At 36.7% G+C, this 20,403-nt stretch overlaps 1 protein-coding gene across 1 annotated transcript; it reads left to right on the plus strand.

Moving 5' to 3' along the window:
- Nucleotides 1-817: 817 nt before the first annotated feature.
- LOC135223252 (cubilin-like) lies at nt 818-19,212 on the plus strand. The gene is made up of 8 exons (XM_064261738.1): nt 818-978; nt 10,674-10,963; nt 11,342-11,481; nt 13,157-13,281; nt 14,203-14,269; nt 15,462-15,629; nt 16,516-16,629; nt 18,748-19,212. The coding sequence occupies exons 2-8, from the start codon at nt 10,705-10,707 to the stop codon at nt 18,913-18,915; spliced, it is 1,041 nt and encodes a 346-aa protein (XP_064117808.1). The 5' UTR covers nt 818-978; nt 10,674-10,704; the 3' UTR covers nt 18,916-19,212.
- The last annotated feature ends 1,191 nt before the right edge of the window (nt 19,213-20,403 follow it).

Consider the following 20,403-nt stretch of genomic DNA (forward strand, 5'->3'; position numbering starts at 1 on the left):
GACAAAATTCACTGAAAAATATCGTCGACATTTAGGAGAAATATCATGGAAAATCTTAGACATTTAGACACCATCTACAGGAAAATTTTAGACACTTAGACAAACTCCTTTCGAGTCGAAGATATTCGATATTTAGACAAAATTCACTGGAATATTTGCACTAAATCCAGTAAAAAAAAATGTCAGATCTTTATATTATTTCATTACTTGCCCTCGTTTTATTTCATTATTTTCCCTTGTCTAGTAAGAGGAAATAAGAAAGAAATACTAACATACTTTTAATACCAACATCTCGTCGTGGAGACCAGTTCTGTGGCAAATCTGGTGGGAGGAATATATTAATCTTTTTTTTTTCCATCAGTCATATGAGTCTGACGTCATTGAGATAAACCTAGCGACCTCTGAGATATTACATCTATGAATATACGTATTGCCAAAGAGATATTACACGATTTAATCTGAAATAACCCGTACTTTTCTCTTACGAAAGACTGTCTCTCTTAGTAAATGACTTCTCATAGTAATATAAATGCGACCTCTGAGATATTACATCTATGAATATACGTATTGCCAAAGAGATATAAAATATAATCTGAAATAAACTGTACTTTTCTCCTACGAAAGAGTCTTGCATAGTAAATGCCATCTTTATAATGATATAAATGCTTCACCCAGTTTCCACGAGTCTTACGGTGCTCACGTATACCTATCAAAGTGTGCGTTAATTATTCAAATGGCATATCATGACGAGATGTCATTATATTAATTCACCGGTCGGATGTAATTCCACCCGGTGCACGAGAAGAGACTCCCTCCTCCTCTCTCCATCCAGTCGAGTGGAAACTCACTCCCCTGTGGAAGGCGGGACACACACACACAGAGCGCAGGCGCGAGAGAGATTCGAGTGAAGACAGACGTTTGAATTTGAAAACGTCCTCGACCGTAACGGTTCTCTCCTCAGGGGCCGTCGATTCAAAGGTATTTTGATATTTTACGTATACATTCTTATTGATTTCTTTGTTAATTTATCTGTTTTTCTAATCGCTGGTCTATTTCTGTATTTTCCCGTTGCATTGTTACTTCTTTCGAACGGACGCCATAGAATTATTTGGGAGCTTGGATTTCCAGTCAGTGGCCCTTTTGGTAGGCCTTTTTTATATGAATAGGTTCATCTTCTGAATATATATAACAATAATAATAATGTCATTTAGATTTAAGGTCGGTATCCTACTTCACGTTCGAGACATCTCATCAAAATGATAACTTTCTTTTCAGTAATACCACAAAATTTTCGTTGATTTTAAGATGGCAACACGCCAGGGTCATTTAGTTAATATAAATGGAGTGATTTGATGTCAGGTTTTAGAAATCTAAGCAGAATAAAGTGTTATTTAGGGTGATGTTTTATATATATATTATATATATACTTTTTCCCATGTTGCCTTGTAAATTATTGAAATCATTTCAACTGCTAAAGATAGTGTTGGATGAAGTTTTGAAAGAGAGAGAGAGAGAGGGGGGTGGGGTGATAAGTGAAATTCTTTCAGTTTGGCGGCAAAATTCCGCTTTTAGTTCCTGATCATGTTCTGTTGCAGTATTTAAGATTCATTGAAGACCAAATTACAGAAATAAGCAGTGATGTTCGCATGAATAGCCCACCTGATTCGTAACCGTGATAGGAGAAGTTGCTTATGTTTAAATCCTTAATATAAATCAGTTGAAAAAGAAAGCTTCCATTTTCTCATTGCACTTGATGCAATGCAATATTTATGGAGAAGGTAAAAATAATTATTATTTATATCCTTTTTCTTTTTGGTCTATCACAGTCGTCTTATTCGACTGGGTGAATTTTAGTGTGGGGTTCCAGGTTGCATCCTGCCCCCTTAGGAGTCCATCACTTTTCTCACTATGTGCGCCGTTTCCAGGAGCGCATTCTTCTGCATGAGTTCTGAATTATTATTATTATTAGTAGTAGTAATAGTAGAAGTAGTATTTGGTGACTGAGGAGAATCGAGCAGATTCTCCAAAGCTCTTGTTTGTATATATATTTTTGATACTTACATTTACAACATTGTGGATTTATTCACCATTTTATTGTCTCATGCTGTTATTATTATTATCATTATAATTATTGTTATTGTTATTATTATTCAGAAGATGAACTCAGTTCATATGGAAGAAGGCTACTGGGGCAATTGACTTTAATTCAAGCTCCCTGAGAATATGGCATTATTATTATTATGATTTTTTATTATTATTATTATTCAGATGGTCCTTATTCATATGGAACAAGCCCACCACAGGGGCCACTCACTTAAAATTCCAGAAACTTCCATGGAATATTATGGCGTTCATTAGAAAGAAGCTGGAAATACAGTAAGAAGAGATACCACTTAATAAAAAAGAAAGAAAAATAGGTAAATTGAAATGAAAAAAAAAAATCAAAACCTACAACCTTGCAAGGGGAGCTTCTATATGGTGACATTCCTGTGTGTCAAGTTGACGATGACATAAGTAATATTAAAGGCAGCTAAACCATCATTTAGAGAACTCTTGTACTGAAGGTTTTTTATATTTTATTTTATTTTCTCTCTTTTTTAAAGAGCGGGACACTTCAGGGACACCTGGACAAAAGATGTAGACTGTCACGCAATTCGACCGTAATCACGCAATGTCATTGATTGAAAAGTGTGTCAGTGTTAATTTGTGACGTAAATTGCCGTTCATTAGTTGTACAGATGACCTCATTACCACCATCAGAACCTCTTATATTTTTCCCTCACCTTCATCCCTTCTTCCCCGAGGCTATGGAATCTTCTTCTTCTTCTTCTCTTTCCTTCCTTTCTTTTTCCACCTTCTTCTTCTTCTTCTTCTTCTTCTTCTTCTTCTTCTTCTTCTTCTTCTTCTGTGGTAATGGTTGTCGTTAACTGAAAGCTTTCAATTCCCTCATCATTCACTGTAAACGAATAAGTAATTTCCCTGGTATAGTGGTTAGTGTCGTGACATGTTGCTCAGATGCCGCGGGTTCGCGTCGCTCCCATTGCGATGAACGATCACTGGCTCTATCATGATCAGTTCCTGCTGCAGTGTTGGGGGGGTCTTTAGCGGTGGGAGGTTGAAACCAACGTTCTTTGGAAGCTTGGATTTCAAGTCAGTGGCCCCTTTGGTGTGGTTATTCCACGTGAATAGGTTTCATCTTCTGAAATAATAATAATATGTCATAAGCTCCTTAATTTTCGTCTAAACTTCGTCCCTTCTTCCCTTAGGCTCTGAAATCTGTACTAGAGTCGTCTCTGCTCTAGAGATTCATGGCATTTCTTTGAAAGTGACCTATACGATCATTCAATAGAAAGGGCATGAACTGGTGGTCCTCACCAGTCCCTCAAGATTATTTTTTCACCATGTTCCCATACTCCCGTAGTTGAGTAGCGCCGTCTGTGCACCTCACGTGGGACACTGTAGGCATTCCTTAAGATTCTTTGCAGCATCCCTCCCTTTGGCCCCTAGCTGCAAGCTGTTTCATTCCTTTTACTATACCTCCGTTCATATTCTCTTCCATCTGACTGACCATCCTCTCTAACAATTCATTCATTGTGCAACTGCTTTGAGGTTTTCCTCCTGTTACACCTTTCAAATCTCCTTACGGTCATTTTCCCTTTCAGCGCTGAATGACCTCATAGGTCCCAGCGCCTGGCCTTTGGGCCAAAATTTTATATTCCAATTCCATCACTTCCTTTAGGCTTTGGCATCGCGCCTCCCCTCTTTGTTCCTGGATTGGTCATTCATGATATAAGTAAGTGGATTGGAAGGTGTTAAGACCTTAGAGCAACAGTGAATGAAATCAACATGGGGGTGAAACTGAAGGACAAAAACTAGCAAGAGGCGGCGGGTTTCAGAAAAAATTACATCGATCAGAAAAAGATTCAGAAAAAATTACATTGATCAGAAAAAGTTTCAGAAGAAAATTACATCGATCAGAAAAAGTTTCAGGAAAAATTACATTGATCAGAAAAAGTTTCAGAAAAAATTGCATTGATCAGAAAAAGTTTCAGAAAAAAATTACATTGATCAGAAAAGGTTTCAGAAAAAATTACATTGATCAGAAAAAGCTTCAGAAAAAATTGCATTGATCAGAAAAAGTTTCAGAAAAAATTACATTGATCAGAAAAAGTTTCAGAAGAAATTACATTGATCAGAAAAGGTTTCAGAAAAAATTACATTGATCAGAAAAAGCTTCAGAAAAAATTGCATTGATCAGAAAAAGTGTCAGAAAACATGACATTGATTAGAAAAAAGGTATTCGCTGATCCAGCGGCGCGCACGCAAGAGAGGGAGAGAGAGAGCACACTTCTCAGTCACGAAGAGAAGAAGAAGTGAGGAGGGTAGGAAGAAAAAAAGTAGCATTATCCTATTATCTCATTATCTATCCGATTGAAAATTATTAAAGTGATCAAGTCAGAGCCTGGTCTGGTACGAGATTACGTGGAAATTAAGCTTGGCAGTTACTGGGAATATTCCAGAGAGAGAGAGAGAGGAGGGGGGGGGGGGGGGGGGGGGGAGTCCCTAGTGGGTCATACATCGCAAGTTAAGACTGATAGCACGCAAAACGCATTCCAATCTCAAGTAACTTAAGGTTAAGTGGAAGAGAGTTTTATTTGAAAGCCAGAACCCTTTGCAGACCATTAAATGAATCAAACTGTTAGAATCGTGGTTAGCTTGATTGAAAGCTTGTTCTGTGTAATATTTTGTAAAATTGTGTTTTTAGAAGCTATTCAATAGTCATCCATCTTCCTATACCATAATTAACGTCTGGTGGAAATGTACGTCCGTACCTGAAGAATTTGTACGTTACGATATAAAGTTGATATGTCTATCTATAAAGTTGATAATGTCTATCCATAAAGTTGATATGTCTATCTATAAAGTTGATAATGTCTATCCATAAAGTTGATATGTCTATCTATAAAGTTAATAAAGTCTATCCATAAAGTTGATATGTCTATCTATAAAGTTGATAATGTCTATCCATAAAGTTGATATGTCTATCTACTTGAGAGAGAGAGAGAGGAGAAGCATACAAGGAATAGAATGAAGGAGCAAAGGTAGCCCTGTAATTTAGAGGAAATAAGTTCTTCTATAGAAAAGTGAGTGCAGAGCGGAAGGTTAATGAGCAAATGGAATAAATATGCAAAACGGATGGTTATTTCTGAAGAGAATATTTGAAGAATTTTCTTTCATTTAGCATGAAAAATGAATGTTACAAAAGTTGATAAGGTTTGAGTTTGAGATTGATAATGGAAATGAACGTTTAGGACACAATGTGGTCAATTCATTTATTTAGTCATTATTATTATTATTATTATTATTATTATTATTATTGTTGTTGTTGTAACTGAATCCACACTTCCAATTCAGTAGGAGGCTTGGCTCATCCTTTTTTTTTGGAGGGTGGGGTTGGGGGGCGTGTTGGGGGAATTCAAATTCAAAATGGAGTTCAAATGTTTCCCTTTTATTATTATTATTATTATTATTATTATAACTGAATCCACACTTCCATGTAAGTAGTTAGGCTTGGCTCAATTTTTTTTGGGGGGGGTTGGCCCGTGTTGGGGGAATTCAAAATGCAGTTCGAATATTTCCCCTTTTTAACGATATTGTGATAAGTTGATTGAAATGTATTATCAAGAGCATAATTACTTTCTTGTGAAAGCCAGGTGACACCAGAACACCAAACCGTCAAGATATTAACAAATGAAGGAGAATGTACGTCATTTTTCGATGAATGCGAATTCTTTTGTAAGCGCCAGCAATGATACAGTGTATAGCCAATTAATATACACGACCCTCACGAACGAATCCAAGAACACATACGTCATAGCGCGAATCATATACACTACATTACCGCGACTCCGTGGTGACGAATTACTCCTCAGATCAACTGGTAGGAACCGGAGACCAGGTGTGAGTAGTTTGTTCACCTGAGCAGAAGAACCCCCAGGTGGAGACGAACATTCCTTTCCGGTGAGGTCACGCTCAATTGAGGAGGGCAGATTCTGCTCGCATGAAAAATTGCAATTCTGCACACAAATCAACAATGATATCAGTGGCGGATCTGGAAACCTTTCATTTGAGGGTCACCTAGGTAAATATATATGTGTATATATCTATATATATATATATATATATATATATATATATATATATATATATATATATATATACACATATACATATACACACGTAACTTGTACACAGATACGGTACATATATATCATTATTTATATAAGTATATGTGCACACACAGTAGTAGTAGTTGTTGTTGTTGAAATAAATAATTAATTAAGCAAATTTTTGCTACTAACAATGGTTTATTAAATTAAAACAAAGTTCTATTATTCATATCCAAGGGGGGCCCACGTGACCAGGTGACCCCCCCCCTTAAATCCGAAACTGTACAATATTTGTCAGTCAAAGAAAGGTGCATAAAAAATTTGCATATTCTCAAAGTAACTCGAGATGTTGGGATAAATGGTCGAGAGAAAATCCTTGTCTCTTGTAAAAAAACTTTTTTTTATTTATTAAGCTCTAAAATTGTTGTTCTTTTTTATTAAGCTCTAAAACTGTTGTTTTCTTTTTATTAAGCTCTAAAATTGTTGTTCTCTTTTTATTAAGCTCTAAAATTGTTGTTTTCTTTTTATTAAGCTCTAAAATTGTTGTTCTCTTTTTATTAAACTCTAAAATTGTTGTTTTCTTTTTATTAAGCTCTAAAATTGTTGTTCTCTTTTTATTAAGCTCTAAAATTGTTATTCTCTTATTAAGCTCTAAAATTGTTATTCTTTTTTATTAAGCTCTAAAATTGTTATTCTCTGTTTATTAAGCTCTAAAATTGTTATTCTGTTTATTAAGCTCTAAAATTGTTATTCTCTTTTTATTAAGCTCTAAAATTGTTATTCTTAGGTTGAAAAAATAAATATTCTCAGAAAACGATCTCTGTTGCTAGCTTCGTGAGTGACTCGTTTGGGGTTTAATGTTGGGTAATTGTGCACCTGTAGGATACTGACCTGCAAGCATTTCCCTACTCATTAAGGAAAGATATCAACCGGTGATTACGTCGACTAGATGAGGTCTCTCGCCCTCTTATGAGAGATTAACCTGTGGAGGGTTCTCCCTAGTCTTAGAAAATTTATGAAGGCAGTACCTAGTTATTAAGTTGAATGAACCTGTCTCGTTATTATGCCTCGATGTGCAGAGGTCATTAAAGAAACATTGTTACCTGGTGTTCAAGGCGACGAAAGAAATCGAGTTGCTAAAACTCAGGAAATCATCAAAAGGTAAATAAAATCTTACTTGGTGACTGCTGGGGGTGGGAATATTATTCCTCTCATTATAATATCTGACCTCAGATGCATCTCAGCAGCATCAGTGTACCAAATGCAGCGTCCTTTCGGCCACTGCCTGCAACCCCTTTCATACCTTTAACTGTACCTTCGTTCATATTCTCTGTCGTCCACCTTACTTTCCTCAACCCTCTCCTAACAGTTGCTTCGTAATACAACTGCTTTGAGGTTTTCCTCCTGTTACACCTATCAACCCTATTTACTGTCTTTCCATTTCAGCGCTGAATGGCCTCATAAGTCCCAGTGCTTGGCCTTTAGCCTAAATTCCATATTCAATAAAGTGCAACCCCTTTCATACCTTTTACTGTACCTCCGTTCATATTCTCTTGTCTTCCATTTTCATTTCCTCATAGTGCCTTTAAAACATCTTGACTCTCAGTTTCCCTTTTAGCATTGTGAATCACCTCATAGGTCCCAGCCCTTGGCCTAGATTTAATGTCCTATTTCATTAGATGCTTCTCATCCATCTGCGAAAACCTTTGTGTCATTGAAAAATGAGTGGCACTCACGAAGGCGTCATTCGCCTGATTATACCTAATCTAAGAGAGACGTTTCACTCCCCCGTGAGAAATGGAATAACGCACACACTCCACTAATAATAAAAACAGATGGATGACTAACCAACCGAAAGTATCACCTGCTGATTATAGCCGGTAATTATGCCGAGGAAACGAATCCCGTTAATACGTGTGATTTATATCGCGACGTTTGATAGATTGGCGTCGGTATTTTTAAATCGATCTCGTAATTGGCACCGATGTGCAGGTGTTTTCTGCTTCGTGGTTTATAGGTATGATACTTTTTTTTTCTAGAGTATAGAGGAACTTTATATTGGGATTTCGAAAATGAAAGGTTTACATCATATCGAAAGCACTTCACATAAGCAACAGATATCCTAGGTGTTTTAATAGATTTATAAAAAAGGAAATAATTTTTCTAACCAATGGTTTGTTTTTATTTCGAGATTTCGAAATGTTCAAATATTATTTCCAAGGACTTCACATGAACAGTAGTCCAGGATATTCAGAGTGTTTTAATAGATTCTTAAAAAGGAGAAACATTTTTGCTTACTCGGGGAGTAAGCCTACCAACTACTTTCTTGTTCTTGTTGGGGGGGGGGGGGGGGGGGCGCTGTTAGGGAAGCCCTATGGAAGAAGCCCAAAAAGGTCTGAAAAAGGTGTTTCGCGTTGAGTTAAAGATACAGGAATTTTAGCTTATTTATGATTTATTTATTAGAATGAAAATGTGAAAAAATAAGTAATGTGATTGTTAAACAGTACAGAAAAATTATTTCGGATAAAACAGGGTAATTTTTAAATTTTCATTGGTGAAACAACGCCCTATCTGCACGCGCCCCGAGTAAGCTGGAGTTCGGATTGCGCTCTGTCATAACAAAAAAAAATTTATTTGTCAAAATTTCGAGATTTGCAAATCTTCAAATACTATTTTCAATTTCTGAGCCTTTTTTCGAGCGCGGCATTTACAACCGAGGCCAGGTAGCGCTTTCACACCAAAGTTTAGAGGTGACTTGTGCTATATATAATGTAAACAAGGCGTGATCCGACCTCCAGCTTATTTTGGGGCGCGTGCTAAAATCTACAGTCAAATAGAGTATTGTTTCACCAACGAAAATTAAAATAAATAAAGCCATATTTTATTAGAAGTAATTGTTCTGTACTGTTTAACATGCACATTATTTAGTTTTTTATATTTTCATTTTAATAAGTAAGTCATAAATATTCTATCCTTAATTGTTATATTTTAACATTTTTCTTCTAATGAATAAATCATAAATATCCTATCCTAAAGTTTTATTTTTTTACATTTTCTTCTAATAAATAAATCATAAATATCCTACCCTAAAATTCCTGTATCTTTAACTCAACGCGAAACACCTTTTTCAGACCTTTTTAAGGCTCTACCATAGACCTTTCCTGCCCTCCAACAACAACAACAACAAAGTCATTCTTAGGCTTACTCCCCAAGTAAATGAAAAAAAAAATAATTGAAACTTCCCTCAATTACAGAAATTACAGACAAGGATAAAGGAGGGTGAATTTAACGACCAGTCAGTCACAAGCACAAATTAGGAATTTCTTTGGTAGTGGTTGGTAGTCGAGAAGCTGATTAATCCATAAGGTCTGGACTACACTATACAACATTTCGTGACTGGGGCCACAGTTGGATGCAATTGCGCCCTCAGGTTGCCAGGGCCTTCAGACACGCAACCTCTCTATTGCAGACGCCGCATCGGAACAGCAGAAAAAGAAAAAAATAATAAATAAATGCAGCTTTACTATCGTACACCCCAGTAACGCCTCAGTGGCGTGGTTGGTTTGGTGTTTGCTTCTCACCTCGGTGGTCGCGGGTTTGATTCTCGGCCATTCCATTGAGGAGTGAGAGATGTGTACTTCTGGTGATAGAAGGTCACTCTCGACGTGAATATAAATGAGTAAAGACGAATTCCAAGAAGGGAAAGAGAAACAGTGGAGTACTGCAAGGCCTTTCGACTACTTGTCCTTTTACATAGCAGATTTAAGAAATGTAAAAATAAGTTTACAAGGAAAGCTCGTGTATATAGTATAATATATATTTATATACTGTGTATGTTGTATATTAGGATTGTATTACAACTATATTTTATAATTATCTATGCCAGATGTATTAATTAACGATTTCAGTACTAGAAATGAAACCATTATAGAATTTCAGTTCTGTGATTTGCGTGAAATAATTGTTGCCTCTTTGTCAAAACTTATAAAGTATTTAATAACAGTAAAAGTATCTTTATTTATGGTGTATATTTATGCATATTTTTGCACAATACAACTACTCTCATTAAACGTATATTCCCCGTAGGGGGGCTAGCGTCGTCAGTGCACCTCGTGGTCCACTGTAGGCGTTACTAAAGGTTCTTTGCAGTCCCCTAACTGCAACCCCTTTCCTTCCTTTTATTGTACCTCCGTTCATATTCTTTTTTTTTCCATCTATCTTCCCACTCTCTTCTAACAGTTGTTTAGAGCAACTGCGAGGCTTTCCTTCTGTTACACATTTCAAACCTCCTTCTCTCTACTTTCCTTGCAGCGCTGAGTGACCTCATAGATCCCAATCGCTTGGCCTGTGGCCTAAATTGTATAGTCTGTTATATTCTACAGGGTGTCCATAAAGTCCAAGTACCATTGCAAGTATTTATCGCTCAGAGTGGTACTGGGATTTCATGGACACCTTGTATATTATATTATTATTATCATAATATATTCAAACGATTGATTTCAGGTCACTTTGTCCGTACGAGAAGCAACTGGAAATGACTCCTCTTCCTCACCGACTCCTCTTCTTCTCGTCGGCCGTGGTCCTCCTGCTAGGGCTGGTGGGCCTGTGCAACGGCGCCCCCAACAACTCCACAGGCCACCCGGATTTCGAGATCCAGCCTCGTCCTCATCTTCGGGAGGAGAAGAAGGAGCTGGCGAAGAGTAAAGGCGATCCCAGAGGACAACAGGCGGACGACTCCGAGGTGGAATTCCTTGGAGACTTCAAGCCTGAAGATACCAGCAATGATCGATATGGTGAGAAATAGCTTTTATTATTATTATTTATATTATTATTATTATTATTATTATTATTATTATTAAAGGGAGGCCAGTGGAAGTACATCATATTTAGTACCATCGCCATAACTGGCAACCTAGTTATAAGCCTAGGTCTACAAATAATTAATAAAAAATGAATAAATATACCCCTAGGTCTATAAATTTTATATATTAATAATAGATTATATATTATATATATATATAATAGAGAAGAGAGAGAGAGAGAGAGAGAGAGAGAGAGAGAGAGAGAGAGAGAGAGAGAGAGAGAGATAAGACGGTCCGTCACTCATGCTGACACCAATTCCCATCTTTTCTCATAATTCTGACTTGTCTGTCACCCACCCACCATTCCAGTGGCGTACTGCGCCGATGCCATCGTGATGATGATTCCTGGAAGGTCCAGGAAATTCTGGTCTTACGGGTACGTCTACCTGCAGGAGGCGTACCCGGCTAACTGCACCTTGAAGTACGTGTTCACCACGAGATCGAATCCCGTAAGTAACTTAACTGGAGAGCGGTGTAATTCGTGCACTTTTTCCAAGCGTTATGGAGACAGCTCTTACCATCTTTCTGGTATTCTTCTTGTAATATTTGAACGTTTTCCGACATCTTATAAAACATTACTGTCATTCTTCTTGCATCTATAATGCAAAATTCGTCGCATGGTAAGGTAGTGCCTTTCAGACATGACTAGGCCTAGTGCAACCTAGGCTCATGTGTTTATTAATTTTATATTATTTTATTTGATTTTTTTTTTAGGATCCCGAGAAATTTATTTTCGCTTCCTGATCCCTGTATACTCCGACACCTTTTAGCATCTTGCTGCTATTTTTCATGTATATTTGAGGCAGAGCTCACCACACCTTTTAAGGTGTTGTCTTGCAAACCACAATAGGCCTATAGCGACCTAAACTCATCTTGTTGTTTTTCTTTTAATTTATTAGGCTCGGAAAGATTTCGCATAGATTATTGTACGCTGTATCTGACATCTTGTAGCATCTTACCGTTATTTTTTTCGTATATTGGATGCAGAGTTCGTCATAATATGTCAAGGTAGCGTCTTGCTTCTATATGATTAAGTAAGGACGCCTTATATAATGTATTTGAATGATAGGACATTTATAATTATTTCACTACATTGAAGGTTTATACTTTCTATATAGCAATCATGAATGTAATAGCAGTTTAAATACGCTAAAAAGTATACATATATACGCATACAAAGGAGATTATTAAGCTTAGACGGTTGGAGACTGGTAATTATTGTCTGCAGACCGTTCGTGTATTATTCGTATTGCTGTCGTGGTAATATATACTCTGACGAGCTGCTGTCTCATTTAAATATTCCACATGCTAATGGCGTGCATAATTACTGCCCATTTTGTAGCTTTATATTTCACCAAGTTTTTTCTGTTAATTTACATGTGACAGATTGATACATTAGTTTCGACGAAGTATTCCAGGTGTCATTGGTGGATTTAAATATTTCCTTCAGTCATTTTTTATTTCCTTTATTTTATTGATATTCGTTTCTTCCCCTTGTATTTTATTTCATTTCCATGATTTTAGTGACATTAGTTACTTCCCTAGTCTTTTATTTCCTTTATTTTAGTGACAGTAGTAACTTTCCAGTCTTGTATTTTACTTCTTTTATTTTAGTGACATTAGTTACTTCCCCTAGTCTTTTATTTCCTTTATTTTAGTGGCATTTTTTTTTACTTCCGCAGTCTTTTATTTCTTATATTTTATTGATAGTAGTTACTTCCCCTAGTCTTTATATTCCCTAGTTCCTTCCCGTATATTTCTATTTCCCTTATTTATTGACATTACCTACTTCCCCTAGTTTTTTTTTTATTCCCTAGTTCCTTCCCCTTTTTTTCTATTTCCCTTATTTATTGACATTACCTACTTCCCTTAGTTTTTTATACCCTAGTTCCTTCCTCTATTTTTCTATTTCCCTTATTTATTGACATTACCTACTTCCCCTAATCTTTTATTTCCTTTATTATTTTACTGACATTAGTTACTTCCCCTAGTCTTTTTATATTACCTACTTCCTTCCCATTTTTTCCCATTTCCTTCATTTATTGGCATGAGTAACTTCCCCTAGTCTTTCTTTATATATTCTTAACTTCCTTTTAATTGTCAAGTTCATCCAACTCTTGGCAGGATGACACCTTCGCGAAATTCGGCTTCCGCGTGACCGGCACCTTCAAAGGACCCAACATCCAGTACACGTCTTGTACCGAGACCGATTACGTCACTCTGGACGACACTGAAGGGATTACGGCCACGTGAGTGAAAACTCTCTCTCTCTCTCTCTCTCTTATTTATTAGGTTTTTACCACTTCCCTTTTTCCATATATCTTTACTTATCTAGGCCTTCTCTCCTTTTCGCTCATTCCACGTACGTGGAACTTTCTCTCTCTCTCTCTCGTTATCAGGTTTTTATTACTTCCCTTTTTCCATATATCTATACTTATCTCGGTCTTTCTCTCGTATGTGCTCATTCCACGTACGTGAAACTCTCTCTCTCTCTCTCTCTCTCTCTCTCTCTCTTTATTTTATTGGGTTTTTTACCACTTCCCTTATTTCATGCATCTAAATTTATCTGGGTTTTTGTATTCCTTTTCTCTATCTTCTTTTTATTTTCCTACATTTTTACCACTAATATCCCCTTTATTGTAGTGCCGTCAGTGAGCCTCGCGTGGTGCACTGTAAGTATTACTATAGTGTCTTTGAAAAGTTCCCTTTTATAGACGTTTACTTTACCTCCATTTCTCGTCTCCTTTCTTCAGTCTTGCTCTCCAACCTCTCTAACTTGTTCCATACGAATAGGGTTCATCTTCTGAATAATAATAATAATAATAACAATAATAATAATAATATCTTATATATTATCTTTTCTATTTTTCTTATTACTCGCTAGAAAAGATAATATATTAGATTAATTCGCTGAATTCTGCCATTTTATTCAACAGAATTTGTTTAAAAGATCGTCTTCTTCAAAATAATAATAATAATAATAATAATAATAATAATAATAATAATAATAATAATAATAATATTAACAATAATAATAATCTTTGGAAGCTCGAATTTCAAGTCAGTGGCTCCTGTGGTGTGCTTGTTCCATATGAATAGGGTTCTTTATCTTCTGAATAATAATAATATTACTTCCCTCGTGATTAGAATAACCTTTTTTTTTATTGAAGGTATTGTGGGACCAGCGCCACCATCAATTTCATCACTGGTTCGAACTATTTCGAGTTTCACTTCAAGGTGGGTAACTGTCTCCCTCCTGTTTTCAGAACTGTTCTTGCATGTAAACGGATGAGAATTATTGAATTATTCAACTATTATTAATCGTAGGTTTAATAACTGTTGTCGCAATTATTCTTAGTTGTAGGTATAACATTATTTGTGTTTTACGGTCCAAGTGTTTTTCCGATTAACCGCCTTTGAGGGTAGAGAATCTAAGCATAGTGGTTCAAGTGAATTTTTAAAAAATTATATTTTTTATTAAAATAATAATATTTATATTAATAATTTATGGGGTCAGTCTTTAATGCCATGAAAACTGACCACATGAATATAATACATATTATATTACCCCGTAGAATACGGACTATGCAATATTTAATAAATAAATGTGACGGGTTTTCCACTTGATTAATGTGTGTGATCTTTATCTCCAGCTAATTATATATTTCCAGGAAGCTGTGCTTAGTAATAGGATCTTATGAATTTTGACTTTTACATTATTGAATATCCCTTGGCATATAACTAAAGGGCTTCTTAGTTTGTTGGTCCTATAATTGGATAAAGCGAAGAGTAGTTAGTCTTAAAAGTAGTAGATACTGAAATAGTTGGAAGAAGACCAGGAAATGATGGAAACTGAAGCAGAAAATCCAAGAGACAGAAGGTGGAGACACAGAACTCATTTAGCTTCGAAATCCATAAACGGAAAATATGACAAAATATGACATGAAGGAATAAAATATGACAAAAACATTAATGATGATGAAGATTTATGTATATACTGTCAGGCTAAGAGGACTCGACCATTTTTATGTTTTATTTTGTCTAGTCTACAAGATTATTTACTTATTTGGCAGGCTAATAGTAGTCGCCCTCTCATGTTTTATTTTGTTATGGCTACATATTATTTTATTTATTTATTTATTTATTTATTTATTTATTATTTTTTCTTTTTGGCAGAGCCAAGAGAACTCACTCTCGGTTATTGTCAGGCTAAGAGAACTTGCCCCATTCATATCTTATTTTTTGTTGACATATTTATTTACTTATTTATTTATTTATTTATTTTTTTTGCAAAGCAAGAGAGCTCGCACCTCATTATTGGCAGTCTGAGAGGATTCGGCCTTTTATGCTTTGTTGTGACTAGATATGAATTTTGATTTTATTTATTTATTTATTTATTTATTTATTTATTTGATTACTTTTTTTGCAGAGCCAAGAGCACTCGCCCCGTGCCAAGGGATTCTACGTGACCATCGAGAGCTACTACCTGTGCGGGGGCCTCGTTAATTCGGACACTCATGGCCCCACAGGGTACATCTCATCCCCCTTACACCCGGACAATTACCCCCCGAATTCCAATTGCTTCTGGTGGTTCACGGTGAGTGGCGACAAGTCCTGTTTGTTGACTGACCTCTTCAGTTGTAGGTCCGGCTCTTCTTAGACTTGACTGAGAGATTTGTTTTTTTATACTTGACTGAAAGGTTTCTTCTATACTTGACTGAAAGTTTTTTTATACTTGAACGAGTCTTTTTTATACTTGACTGAAAGGTTTTTTATACTTGAACGAGAGGTTTTTTTTATACTTGACTGAAAGGTTTCATATATACTTGAGTGAAAGGTTTTGTTATACTTGAACGAGAGCGTTTTTTTTATACTCGACTGAAAGGATTCTTTGACTCGACTGAAAGGTTTTTTTATACTTGACTGAAAGGTTTCTTGGCTGAAGGTCAGCTATTTGAGGTGTATTTAGAGATACCATTTTGTCACTTAATTTTTTAAATTCATTCCTGTATTGTTAAGATCGTTTAGTGTTTCGTGTTAGAGGATTGGGTTGCTACAATTGATGTTTTTCAAGTTCAGTTGATTTCTATTTTCACGTAATTGCTGGCTAATTATATAAATACATATATATGTGTGTGTGTGTATATATGTAGTCTACATATATATATTATATATATATATAATATAATATATATATTTATAATAAAATATATCTATATATAAAAATACATATATATATACCTAAACTGTAAAAATAGATAGGGTTATATTATATATATGTGTGTGTGCATGCACGTATAACCTGTATAACCGCCTCTATAAGTCAGACGTACTATATATATACATTATGAACTCTCGAAGTCCTAGTGATGCCAGATATTTCACGCACAAAAAAAAAAAAAAAAAAAAAAAAAATTGCACGCAGTTCCATCCATTGGCAATTTGGCAGAGGGCATTGACGAGCACCTCTTGTCTCATTGCAGTCCCCGGAAAAGACGACTGTGAAGATGGAGTGCAACAGTTTCCTTCTGGAGGACATGGCCACCTTCCCCAACGGCACCCAGTACTGCGTCGACTACCTCAGCCTCAGTTACGAGGTATTTGCCTTTTTATTTATTTCTTTTTTTTTTCGGGTTGGGGTGGTTGCATTGGGCTGCGAAGGACTGACAAATGGTTACTATAACTGGTTCACTTAAAGGTAGATTCTTGGGTGAGCCCTACGCCTGCGAGATGTTCGTTTGGCGGACGCTGCTGATTGGCTGGGAGCTGCCTACCTCCTCCCGGTACCAGCCAATCAGTGGCCTCCAAACAAACGTCTCGTAAGCATTTGGCTCGTCCAAGAATCTACCTTAAGTGAACCAGCTATAGGTATTTGCGTTCTTAGTTTTCTTGAGTTTTTATTTGGGGGGGGGGGGGAGTAGGGGTGAGGGGAATGCATTTTGGGATTGACAACTGGACAGAGTGGACAGAGAGAGAGAGAGAGAGAGAGAGAGGGTGGGGGTAGGTTACCTTTTATAGAAATGCTGAACAAAGGTTCCCCAGGAGAGAGAGATAGAGAGAGAAAGGTCATGCTATAAATAGCGTAAATGTTACGCCGGGGATAGAATTAGCGTGAATTATCAGGTAAATATAACCTGCTGTATTAAGATACGCTTTGCATTTAAAAAATAAAAATATCTCTCTCTCTCTCTCTCTCTCTCTCTCTCTCTCTCTCTCAGTCGAATCGGTGATCAGTCAGTCAACTTCCTATGGCTATGGCATCTAGCCAGTGAATAAGGTACCCAGTTAATGATTAATTAGATAGACTTGTGGTGAGTAAGGTGAATCAGTTAAGTAAATACTCATGTAATAAGGTGGTCGGCGTCCCAGAGCCCTACCAGTTGATGTGTCTTATATATATATACATATTATATATAATATATAATATATTACTAGATATATATATATATTATATCATATGTTATATACTAATATATATATATATATATTATATTATATATATACACACACACACATATATATATATGTATATATAAGTCTGCCAACAACTGATCGAAATTTCCAATTAGCTGTGTCGATAATTCCTTAAAACTACGAATCAGGATAAAAAAAAAAGAGGTTAGAAATCATATTTATATATACGAACACACACACAAACGCAAACGTAATTATACATCACAGTTTCTGGCAGATTGAGGTCTTGGCAAGTTCAAATTGACTGTTCCTCAGCAAATGGCTCATCTGGTCGTTGCAAAGCGCATTATACATTTTGTTACGCAGTGATGCAACGTTTGCCTTTCTTTGCTGATAGGCGAAGATGGTACGTTACGCAGATAGAAGAGTTTGCCATAGCAGTGGTTAGCGAATAGAATTGAAGTTCTGGTTTTAAGTATGCCAAATGACCTAGTTTGAGGGCGTCTAATGACTGAGTATGAGGTTCCAGTTTGAAGCACGCCAAATGACGTAGTATGAGGGGGTCTAGTGACTGAGTATAAGGCTCTAATGCAGTGATGTCTAACGAATCTGATGTGAGGATGGCCACGGATTTCGTGCATGCCTCGAGTCTAAGGATGTTTATGGGTAAAGTGCAAGGATGTTAAAGGATGTCGAATGAGGTCCCAGGATAATAGGACTTAAGGAGGACTGTGCCGATCTAGTATAAGGATAGCTAAGGATCTTGTGCTGTGGTATCCGAGGACTTATTACAACAATAACTTCCTTTTTCTTTCTGTCTATTCCATCTCCTCTGATTATCTCTAGCCATCTCTCTTATCGCAGCCATTCCTTATCCTCTAATTCAGTGGTTCCCAAAGTGTGTGTGTGTGGGGAGGGGGGGGGGGGGCATGTAGCAGAATGCAGGGGGCCAAAATCTGGAATTATTTATGTATATAAAACCACAGTTACCGTAGTCATGGGTAATGCTTGGCGATGGTGGGTCATGGACAAGTATCCTGTCTTTTGCCACCTCTCTCATTTCATCCTTTCCATCTCTATTTCTTCCCACCTTTATCACTGCATCCTCTCCATCTCCTCTATTTCTTGCCCATCTCTCCCCCTGCATCCATTCCATCCCTATCTCTCTCTCGTCACCTTTATCACTGCATCCTTTCCATCTCCTCTATTTCCTGCCATCTCTCCCACTGCATCCATTCCATCTCCCATCCATCTCTCACCTCTCCATTGTTGTCTCCTCCTCCACCTCCCTCCGGAAACAGGCGGTGTCCTCAGACCAGACCACCTACTTCTGCAACAGCGACATGGACACCCTGACGAAGACCATCTACAGCGCCGGCAGCAACCTCCTGGTCAACTTCAGGTCAGACTCGGCCAACCACTTCTCCGGATTCAACTGCTCCTACGACTTCATCTTCTTCGGCGTCTGAGGGAGGAGGTCTCCCAGGGGCCCGGATATCCCCCAGGAGTCGGATATCCCACCCAGGGGGAGGACGGCTGGATCGTCGATGGATCGCGATGAAGATGGATGTCCCCGTGGTTTTTTTGTGTATGCTGACGATGCGATAACCTTTGATGACGTCATCATTAGAAGCGTTAGCGAGGTCCATTGCTATCCATGTCATATTGAAAGTTATTTATGTAAAAATTACAATATTTTCTGTCTTTATCTTCCAAAAGGTATAATGTGATTATTAAAGAGGTACTGATAAAACATCTGGAACTATTATCTTGTGTGAATTTCATTTTATTGAATAAAAAGTAATATAAAAAGAAACAGACTTCCCCAGGTGGTATGATCATACCAGCAATTTTTACTAAATGATGGATGACCTGTATTAAAGATAAGTCACCCACGCTGGTACTTAATTGTAATCTCACGGATGCTTGCAATTGGGCTTACATTGGTCTTGCAAGCAGGAATCACCTACTGTAGGGCATTGATCAGAGAATATACCAAAAAGGCCTCATGAATTATATCTTCAAACGCTTGTGCCCGCTTGCTTGTGGTCTTAGGATGCTTGCATTGTTCTTGCAAGCAGGAGCTCACCTACTGTAGGGCCTTGACGAGGGAATATACCAAAAAGGCCCTATGAATTACATCTTCAAAAGCTGGTGTCTGCTTGCTTGTGGGCTTACATTGTTCTTGCAAGCAGGAGCTCATCTATTGCAAGGCTCTGGTGAAGGTATACAGCAAAAAGGTCCTATGAATTATATCTTCAAACGCTGGTGCCTGCTTGCTTGCGGTATTAGGATTCTTGCATTTGGGCTTACATTGTTCTTGCAAGCATGAACTCATCTATTGCAAGGCTCTGATTAGGGTGTTAACGCAAAAGGCCCTGTGATTTATATCCTCAAACATGAAGGAAGCAAAAAATAAACTGCGTCTTTCTCCGGACACTTGTGCTTACGATCAATATAAATGTTTGACGAACCTGTGTTCGTTGAGGTATGAAACAGGTGAATTATTAATAGCTGAACCATTTACAACAGTAGAAATATGATTCCGACTACTAAGAGTAGTATTAGTATCATGTGAATGTCCAAAGTACAATCAGCAGCGACCATCAACCTTTTTATTTTATTTTTTTTTAAATAAATCGATTAGTGAAATTTTGTGAGAAAAATCATCATTTGTAGTTAATCCTTTATAAGGTATTTGAAAAATTGTCATTTAATTGACAAAGTATAAAAAAAAACTATAACTGAAAACAAATCCTTTGAGAGCTTATAATCAGCTCTGTGGTCTGGTAAAACTATTTTAGTTAATAATTATAAAAAAAATAATAATAATGAAATCTACCGAAGTATTGCATATGAATGGGTTGATCTTCTAAATAATAATAATAATAATAATAATAATAATAATAATAATAATGAGGTAAAAATATATAATAATATTTCCCAAGTGTATTTAA

Source organism: Macrobrachium nipponense, chromosome 8, assembly GCF_015104395.2.
Source record: "Macrobrachium nipponense isolate FS-2020 chromosome 8, ASM1510439v2, whole genome shotgun sequence".
Classification (NCBI taxonomy): Eukaryota; Metazoa; Arthropoda; class Malacostraca; order Decapoda; family Palaemonidae; genus Macrobrachium; species Macrobrachium nipponense.